This window comes from Pteropus vampyrus, unplaced genomic scaffold (genome assembly GCF_000151845.1).
Source record: "Pteropus vampyrus isolate Shadow unplaced genomic scaffold, Pvam_2.0 Scaffold14, whole genome shotgun sequence".
NCBI lineage: Eukaryota > Metazoa > Chordata > Mammalia > Chiroptera > Pteropodidae > Pteropus > Pteropus vampyrus.
In genome coordinates, this window is record NW_011888795.1 from 7,527,390 (window position 1) to 7,537,830 (window position 10,441).

At 43.4% G+C, this 10,441-nt stretch overlaps 1 protein-coding gene across 1 annotated transcript in view; it reads left to right on the forward strand.

The window, feature by feature from the left end:
• The first annotated feature begins 7,245 nt into the window (after positions 1 to 7,245).
• Positions 7,246 to 10,441, forward strand: part of RFC4 (replication factor C subunit 4) — a 14,277-nt gene continuing 11,081 nt past the window's right edge. Inside the window, exons 1-2 of the mRNA XM_023525598.1 lie at positions 7,246 to 7,515; positions 8,717 to 8,863. Of these exons, the coding sequence (XP_023381366.1) occupies positions 8,733 to 8,863 (131 nt within the window). The 5' untranslated portion in view covers positions 7,246 to 7,515; positions 8,717 to 8,732. The remainder of the gene's footprint in view (positions 7,516 to 8,716; positions 8,864 to 10,441) is intronic.

The window sequence follows — 10,441 nt, forward strand, 5'->3', positions numbered from 1 at the left end:
AAACTCCCCAGCATAATACATGCTTGAGGCTTACCTCTCCTCTCAGTCTCATTTCCTTCCACTCTATCTATGAAATTCTCAAGCAAGGCTCCAAAGCATCACTGGACATGCTCACTTAGAGGCACTTGAGTGGCTTGCAAAGGTTCCTGGATCCACCCTTTATCACCCATGTGACCGGCATGAGCTGCCCAGTTGCTAGGATGGGGCTGTAGCCTTCATTTTCCAGCCTCGTGCTCTGGCCATCTGCCAGGGCTAGGATTTGCCTTGTGTCCCATGCACTGCACTGCACTGTCCCTACAAAGCTACCTGCCACCAGAGCCCTTCCCAGTGAGCCTGGTCTTTCCTCCAGTCTCCCTAGGCCTCCTGGTCACAGGTAGTCAGGCCACAAATGAAGAGGTTGTCCCAAACCAAAGCATTGACTTGTCATGCTGCTGTGTCTCAACCTGCCCGTCTTATCTGGTTATACTGTATCAGGTTACATTGTATCTTCCCTACCTAGGTTACACTGTATCTTCCCTGCCCAAGCCTTATCTGGCTCTGTAACTCCTTCTAGGCACAAGACCCCTTCTGCCTGGCTGTCTTTAGAGGTCCTGTCTCTACATCCCTCAGCAGCTGCCAGTGTCCTTCCTGTCACCTTAGAGGTGGCTGGGGTCTCTGTATGCCTTGCCAGAGTGCACAGTTATTATGCCCAGCAACCTCCAGTTAAAGGTACTGTGGGGGGTGTAGGAATGAACTAAGGTGATAAATGTCATGTGCGTCAGAGCTTTAAAAAGTGCTAGACAGACATAAAGTCCTGGTATTCCTAATCTTGGAAATTTAGAAATCTCCCTCCCCTGTTGCCTGATTCCCCTGAGTCTGTGTTCTGCCCCTGGAGTCTCATCTTCTCTCAGGGACCAGCCCAAGGCCCCCACTCCTGCTCATTCACACAGGGAACTGTGGGCCCCTTTGAATTCCTAGAGCCCTCGCAGTTGGCATCACTCACGGTGACATTTTATCAGACCCTCTCAGTGAGCCAAGCTCAGGAGACCTGGTTCTGCTGCCGAAAAGCTGTGTGAAATTGACCCTCTTTTTGCTCCTCTGGAAAAGGCTGGGACCACACATCTGGGCCTGTCTTTCAGTTCTGAGGTTTTATGTGTGTAGACTTTTTCCCCTTATCTCAACTCTATGTTTTTAACTCCCATTACAATTTAGAACATAATGCTGGCTCACAGGGACCCTATAAATAAATGTGTTTCTAGACTAGTAACTGAATGAGTTTGTCCCACTGATAACCATAGTAAAGTAATTTTTCAATCTAGACACTTCTAACTTTATATTTTCTTTCTCCATCTCATAACAACTGGATTATTTTCTGGGAGAAAATTAGTTAGAATATTGAATTGTAGTAAAAGACACTGACGAAACCTCCATATTCCACAAATGCAGATTCCCAGGCAACAAACTGAGAGATTCTGATTCAATAGGGCAAGGCCTGGAAATCTGCACTTGTGACAAGTCCTTCAAGTGATTCTGAAGCTATGGCCCCAAATCACCCTTTGAGAAACATTACTCTGGGGATTAAGCATTTTTAGGACAATCTAGAAAGTACAGATTTGTTTCTGAGAACATGTTTTCTTTCTTTGTGGGGAAAAGATTGGTTGGTTTCCTTGAGAGACGGTACCTTGAGGGGTACCTTGAGTGCTATCACTAGTCTCCGCATATAGCAGGTTAGACTTTCAGCGGTTAGTAGCTAGGACAGACCATGCCGTTGGACTCATACGTAGCCTCCATCTCTGCCACCACAGTTACTATGTTCATGACCTTATTGTGCCAACACTAGAGGGGCTGAGGGAGGGCCCAGCTGAGGACAACTGGAAAAGTCATTCCATTTGACTGGTTGATTAGTTCTTTTGCATAGGAGATGCTCTCCATTGGGTTTTAACATATCTTACAAAGATGTTCCCAGTGCATGCTCACTGCCTGGTCCACTTGCCACATGCCTCTTCCCCAAACACCTTCATCCCCAATCTTCCCGTCTTTTTCCTTACAAGTCCCTGACCAATCTACCAAGCTATTCACCACTACCCATGAGTCTTTGTGCATCCTTGCCCCAGACCACTCCTCTCTTATCACAAAATGGATGACTAGCTGCATCATTAGACAGATGTGGCCCTTAGAAGGATACTCCCTCCCTGCAGTACCTGATGGCCACCCTCAAATGAGGCTGCATTCCAGCAGCTGTCCATTTATGTCTTGCACCCACATGCCAACTGACTTGTTCATGAACTAAGCTTAGCCTTTTCCTCCTCTGTCAGCTAGCATGGAAACCCTCCATGCAGTATGTGGCAGGCAGACTCTAGGGTAGCCCCCATGATCCCTGCCTCCAAGCGTTCAGTCTTTGGCAATCCCCTCCCCTGCTTCAGTGTGGGCAAGTCCTGTAACATGTTTCTGATCGATGGAACATGGCAGAGGTGATAGGATGTACATGGACATGTGTATGTGGTACATTACATAAGATTGTAATGCCTATCTGGCAGGGATACTCCCTGTGACTTGTTTCCTTTGAAGAAGCAAGTGGCTGTGTTGTGAGCTGCCATATGGAAAGGGACATGTGACAAGGAGCTGAAGGGCACCTCTAGCCAACAGCCAACAAGAAACTAAACCCCTGAATACGGCGGTCTATAATGAACTGGATTCTGACTCTAACCACATGAAGCTGGAAGGGAATCTGTCCCCAGCTGATCCTCAGATAATATCACAGCCCCAGTTGATACCTTGTTTGCAGCTTTGTGAAAACCTGAAGAAGGGGACTCAGCTAACTCATGCCCTACATCCTGACCCATAATAACTGTGAAATAATAAATATGTGTTGTTTTAAGCTGGTAAACTTGTGGTGACATTGTTATGCAGCAATAGAAAACTAATAGTCATAAATGTAAGCAGAGAGAGAGGCATTGGTACAAAGTGGTAGATGACATGTGAGCCTGCTCCACCTGCTACACCTCTTTCTTGAATTCTCTGGCCTTGAGCATAATTGTTGCCAGACTTACCACTTTTGTTTTATGATGGAATGCTGCTGGTTCCTCCCAACCTTAAGGCTTGGTGAATTTGACAGAGCCTAGCTCCTGATAGACAGATCCAGACACTTGGTCACTTAATGCCCCCTGGTTAGGTGCTCAATCTCTACCATGGCCCAGCAGCACATTACGATCTCTTTTCCAAATAATTCTCTGCTGCAGATGGCATAGATCTGCATCAGGCCCCTAGGGGTTTGTGTTGTGATGCTGCTTTTCTCCACATGGCATCTTTTCTCACCACCGATAACTCGAATACCATAGAGTCTGCCCGGTTGTACAGTTCACTGGTTGTATTGCCCAAGCATCCGGGCCACTTGCACTTCTACCTGGATTAGCTACAGAACCCTTCCCTGCTGGCAGTTTTCCCTGTCACTAAGTAAATGAGAACAATATTTCTAAATATAGAATATTCCTCCCCCAGAATCCAAAAGGCCTTCCAGGCACTGTGCTTTGTTGCGGGAGATATGAAATAATAATTTGTGATAATAATTTGTCCCAATTTGGTGGGGATGGGAGGATATGTCTTAGCTTGCCCTAAACCACTGGACTGCTAAAAACTTCACTGATGTAGTAATCCTCATTTAGCATTTAACATCTTCATTTAGCATTTTTTCTGCTTTCTGAAATGCATGTGTCTTACCCAGTTCTCCGATGTATTTGCCACTTTTGCTTATCTAATCACTAACGTAGTGGATCATGTGATTATCTGCAGAATGTCTAGATGGTCCAGGTCTTTAAGACTATGTTATGGTAGACAGTAGATTTAACATAGTTCAACGCTGAATGTATACTGTGTCCTGTCCTGTGTGAATGTGAATTGCTCTGGACCTCCTTCCTAATGAGGATGGAAAAGAATACATCTATCAGATTGATGGCCAGATATTATGTATCCAGGGCCATTTTAATCTGATCTAGCAAAGATACCATATCTGGTTCACAGCTGCAGTGGGGAGGCTACTACTTATCCTCCAGGGTACATCTAGTTTTTGTTGGAGCCACACGGAGGAATGGAATAGGCATATTATGAGGACCACCATTCCTGCCTACTTCAGGTATTTAAGGGTGGCACTAATATTTGCCATATTAGTGCTGGTATTGTTTCTGATTTACCATTTTGGCTGTCGAAGGTACAATGGTTTTACAAGCTTCTACTTGACTTTCTCCAATGTGATAGCCCTTGTCCCACAGGCCAAGGAACCAGTGTGGATTCTGTAAATACCTAAGTATGATCATTCCAACTATTCTTTTGGGAACCAGGAAAATAACCAGCAGATGAGCTGTGGAGCCAGTGGACCTACCACAAGCTAGACCTGGGGCAGAACTCCATTTATAAATTTAAAATATATATATATATTTTTTTTTAAAAAAGAACTCCATTTATTCCCTGACCCCTTATCTACTCACTCCAACAGGTGGAGTGCTTCGGGTCCCTGGATATCTCAACTCAGACCTTGAATTCAATAGACATTGAAAGGTTTTGTAGTTCTCTTTCCCTCAACGTATAGTTATATGAGTAAATGGCTTTGGGAAAGACTGAGGAAGTCATTACTTTATACTTTTGCATTGATGTTTGCAGGGTCCTTTTTCATGAGGACCTAGCTTTTGAGAATTGGCTCAGGTCTGGAAACTTAAAAAGTGATCATGACTTTATTATTGTGGCTCCAGTAAGCCTCCTGATTATTCATATTTGATTTATTTTGGTTGCATAGATTGAGCAGTATACTTCTTTTGTGCCCATCTATTATGTCCCTCAGGATACTGTGCTATATTAACCACCTCTCCAGCTCTCTGTGAGTCAGATCTCCCTGACTGCCTCTGACCTTGCTACTCATGATGACAGTTGTACCTAGTTGCATTTGAGAGTTAAGCATTGCTATCTGGCCTCTATTATTTGGAATTCTATTGTCCCCATTGCTATCAGAAAACCCTGTTCTGTCCCAGCATCTCCCAACGGCAACCTTGGCTTACAGACGACAACCCACCACTGAGCTTCTTAACAATGCTGGAGACTCCTCGTCAGCACATTCCTTATCACTTTGGATAAGAACAGTGTATCCCAAGAACAGTCAGATAATGATTTTTTGGCCTTACGCAGCATATCCCACTTCTCTGAGTCTTTTGATTTCTTCCCCCACTGTTTGCCACCATAGTTCTGGCATTTTTGCTTTACTTAATGTGGGCCATTGCTTCTTCCAAGCTTCCAAGGGCCAACCAAATACTATCACCTGGGATCTGTGGCAAGCTATTAAACCCTGTGAGGTTTAGTCTCCTTTTTTCAACTTTATATTCTGTCTCCCTCCATCGAACGCAGTCCCATATATGCTCTTCTGAGAGTTCATGTGGCCCAGTTCTGCAGCTCCTTTAGCATATAGTCCTTTTATACCTTTAGCCAGCCGAGTATTTCCTCTGCTGGGCTGTATTGTGACTTCATCCCAGCTATTGCTCTGCTGGTCGGGAGTGAAGAATGGGTTAAAGGATAAGGGGAGCTGTGTATTGTCTTGGAAGCCAAAAACATCTATATCATCAAGCTTATGCATACATCTCCCAAGAGAAGAGCATCAGTCTTTAAAAGAATAGATTACTTTTGTAGATCAAAAGCATTCAGAGAAATATGGAAATTTAAGGTTTTCAAATGCACTGACCCAAATGACCCCATTTTGTCTCAGTATCCCTTTTTTTTCTCAATCAGGTCCCTGACCTTGGCATAGCAGACTTGGGGTTAAAAATTTAACCTTCTCTGGAACTCTGCTACTTATATAACTTAGTTTTGGAGTCTGTCCCACAGATTTTTTTGCCCTCTGGGTACAGAATATGCAAATTACTTTACGTGCTGCCGAACAGACCCTCTGGCTTTCACAATTGATCTGATATAGGCAATTAATCATCCTCAGTCTTTCACTGTCTTTCTTGAATAATGTTTTTCATTCTGAATTCATGAGCACTCTTTCCCCTCCCAAAAATGGCGAATTCCAAAGTTCTTATAATAACTATTTTCTAAACCCAGAGATATTTCATCTGTTGGTGCACTCCCTTCCATAGGCATCCCATTCCAGTTTGCCACTGGTGAAAAGTTTAACAATTGTCATAGCATTCCAGGGGCTCTCAGTGCTCCACTACCACCAGTGATGGGGTTCCCATTACCAGCAAGCTGGCTGGTGACACAACTTCAGAATTTAATTTTAGAGTCTTTTTCCAGGACCATTTCTTGTACCAACTCTCATTGGTTGATTCTTTAGGGAACGCATTTTAAGATTTGCATGCAGGCTTTTCATTGGGCGGTACTCTCGGAACCAACATCTGAGAGGGATCAGGGAAGCAGGATTGGGCAGCTGTTGTACTATAATGCAACTGCAACAGAGATTTAGAGCCCATAAGGCTTGTACCCTGGTAGAGTTAAACATTATCAATCTTTTAACTTTTATTGAGCATCTGCACCGCCAGATTTCTGGGCAGGGCTCTGGGATTAGAAGACGATCAACCATAGCTCCATGGTAAGGTTCTCCCTCTCACCAAAAGGCAGACACTAATAGAGGTATAAGCTATATATACACTCGAAAGTAAAGGAATCTTCTTCAGACGTCTCTGCTCTTAAAACACGTACGGTTTGCTCCGTGACGACAAAGCCAGAGAGAGATCAGGGACCCTCAGGGTGCCCTCTTCTGGCAAAAGGTTGACTCCACTCTTCCCAATCCCCATCCTTTGGGCAGAAGCAGGTTGCTAGTCGAATTGTGTGGCCTCAGAAAAGCCACTGAGATGCCCCATAACTGCCAGTGAAGATTACAGCGAGGTACAGGTCATGTAGGTTCGTACTCAAAAAGACGATGGGTCTTTTGAGACCTTCGATGGACCGCGGAGTTCCCGAGGCCCGCGCACCCCTCCCCAACCGCCTTAGCGGGTGAGCGGTCTTGGATCCCTCCCTGCCCACGCTCGCTGAGCATGCCCCCGGTACCGTCCAGTGTCTCCTCTGGACGGTCAGGGTCAAGTGCTCTTGCGCTGAAGTTTCCAGTGGGAAAAATGCACGAAGACAGGGTGGAACTTTATTTACACTTCTTCAACTATTCTCGTTCCACTCTATACATCTCTAAAAATCTGTGTCTTCTAAGTAAAATCGTATAGGAGGTAATGGGTCTCTGAACCAGGCGCGCGAGCGCGCGGCGGACCGGAAATGACGCATTACGTGCCCGCGGATTCCCGCCCTGCCCTTCGCCTGCTGTTCAGTGGCGGGAAGTCTGTCAACTCTGCTGAGGGCAGCGACTCTTGTCACCGGGCCCGGCTGCTCGGGGCTTTTTAGGCCTAATATTCTCAGTTTGGGGAACGGAGCTAAGACTTCGAGACCACCTCGCCCTCTCAGCGTCCCGGAAGCCCCAGGAACGAGCCGGCGGCGTCCTTGCTCCAGAGACGAGCAGCTGAAAGGCCCAGATAGTGCCCAGGAACACGCGCGGGGAGCCGGGGATATCAGGTGACCTGCTGGAGAAATTGCGAAGGTTGCGTTCTCTTTCCTCTACTCCTGCATCTTTGATGCCTCTGTGATGTCTTCCACCTCCATCGTAACACGTACAGGGGCCGCACCAGCGCTCCAGCCTAGCTATCTCCTACCCCTTCGGGAACTGGTGTTTCAATACAGCATCTTTCATAGCCCTGCTCCTTACTGTATTACTGTTTAGCAAGCCTGTGGCAGGGATGGAGTAATCCAAAAATGTTAAGAACTTTGGCCGTTTAGAGATATTAACAGTTTATTTTGTTTGAGTACATACTCATGCCAAGCACAGAACTGTGTGATTTTACAATTCTTTTATTTAACTCACTTGCTTTATGGACTAGGCAGGCTGTAGCTCCTTTTACAGAAGGGAAAACTGTTTCTCATAAGTGGTAATTCAGTCATCAAATAATATGAAGCATCTATCATGTGCCAGTTACTGCACTAGACGGGCAGGGGTAGGGGTTACAGCAGTGAAGAAAACAGAATTGCCACTAACGCTGGGAATTTTCAGGCAAGTTAATGATGTCTTTCTGTTCCTAAAAACTGCCTATGCTGCCTGGAAGAATGTTTACATGAATGTTCATAGTAGTTATCTTCTGGGTGAGATTTTCATCTACGTTTCTTTAAACTCCGAGGCATTTCTGCATTTTTTTTTTTTTATTTCTTCAATGAGCATGTTATCGAGAAACAGATTTTTCCACTTTAACAACAGATTCTCCAACAGGACCAACCCTCCCAGTAAAATAGGCCCTTAAATGGAGCTCTAGGCCCAAGAAAAAAAGTAGAGGTTCTCATTTGTGGTCCCAGCACTCCTAGTTGCTGAGTCCATTCCAGAGTCTGAGCTAGAGCTAGGCCCATGACTGAAATGGTAGAGACTGTAGGAGCCTGTGTAGGGTTTGGCCATTAATGACGTCATATTTATCAAAAAATTTGGAACTCTTAAAAAATTTTCCATAAGATTTATGTTTATAACCCCCTCATAAATAAATTCAAAGTTCCTTAAACACTTTGGCATCTTTCATGTCCCTACAGATTTCAGTACAATGCATTCAGAGGTCATAGGGTGATGTCTTTTATTTAATAATTACTGAATATCTTTGCACAAGGTTCAAGTGTGTTTTCAACTGTCCTTCCTCATAATGGTTTCAAAAGAGTTTTTCCTTTTCTGTCTTGCACCTAGTCAGGGTGAAGTAACCATGCAGGCGTTTCTAAAAGGTACATCTATCACTACTAAACCACCATTGACCAAGGATCGAGGAGTAGCTGCCATTGCAGGAAGCAGTGGAGAGAACAAGAAGGCCAAACCTGTTCCATGGGTGGAAAAATAGTAAGAACTCTTGCATTTTTGTTGAAGTAGTTAATAAATTAGATCTCTAACCAGTTTCGATCATTTTTTTGTTGTCGTTTTTTTAACTTAAGGGGGAATGATTTGCTTTGTTTATATGTCCTTGAAATATCACCCAATTATGTAAGTCATAGAACCTTAGAACTGAAAGTTACCTTAGAAGGATCTAATTTCCTTCTCTTATAGGTGAACTAAAGTCTTCTTTATAACTCAGGTCTATGGTTTTCAGGGCTAGGATATAGCAACCAAGAAAAAGTTTTTATAAGCTGGCTCTTGGTCAGGAGTTCTACTTAAGTCCACTTTCATTACCGATAGGTGGAAATTGTTGAGGTTTTTTAATACATTTTTTTTTCAAAAACACTTGAAGTGGCACTTAAATGTTAGTAAGCTAAGTGATATTTTAACAAGTTGTAGTCGTAATCCATGGTGTAGTCCAGGGATCCCTAACTGCTACCAGTCCGTGGCCTGTTAGGAACCAGGCCACAAGGCAGGAGGTGAGTGGTAGGAGAGAGAAGCTTCATCTGTATTTGCAGCCGCTCCCCAGCGCTAGCATTACCACCTCAGCTCAACCTCAGATCATCAGGCATTGGATTCTTATAGGAGCACCAGTCCTTGGTGCCAAAAAGATTGGGAACCGCTGGTATAGCCTGTTATTACCAAGGGTTTGCAGATTACTTATAGGCCACATAGGGCCCTCATAGGTTTTGTTTGGCACCAACAATGCTTTTAAAAATTTTGCATAAAAATCTAGATTTTTTTTTTTTTTCATTAAAAAAAAATTATCTAAGGAGGAAAATGTAGATTTTCAGCTTCTCAGAAGATTAGGTAACACTAAATGCAAATTCTCACCTGACAACAGTCAGATGGACTTGAATACTGCTTTTCATTTTGGAAAGGTCATATGTTCCTCAATTCACTATAGTCCCTGTTTTCTCTTTCTTTACACTCTGCCTTCTTCGCTCTTGTTATCTGCCTGGCCTCTGCAGGTATTTGAATATGAAACTCTGGTTTATAACATACACTGGTTTTCCTAGGTAACATTATCTGGCATGAAATTCTCACTGGGCACTGACCTGATTAATTAGAAAAGTATGACTCAAAGAAGAGTTTTTGATTAGTTAACGAAGCACAAAGCCTAATCTTAGGGTTGGGAATATAACTGTTCTAGCTTCTCTTGAAATCACAAGTTAATAATTTAAGATGAAATTTATATGTTTTACTTTATAGTGGTTAAACTTATTTTGCTATTCCTCAATGACTTGATAGATATGCCTTTTTTTTTTTTTTTTGCATTTAGGCAATGGAAGAAATCGCTATTAACCAGTTAGCAACATAATTATGTAATAGTATTAACCAAAATAGTTAGCTATCCTGATGTTAGTAAATAGTTCCCCTAAGTTTTCAGCTTAGATGTGTGATCAAAATATATTACTTTCCAGGCAAGTGCCGACTTTAAATTTTTAAGCAGTTGGCATTTGTGGTATAATAAAAATCATTTTGCTTAATTTTTATAAGCATAACAGATGCAAGCTATATATCTGGAGAAGTGAAGACTTACTC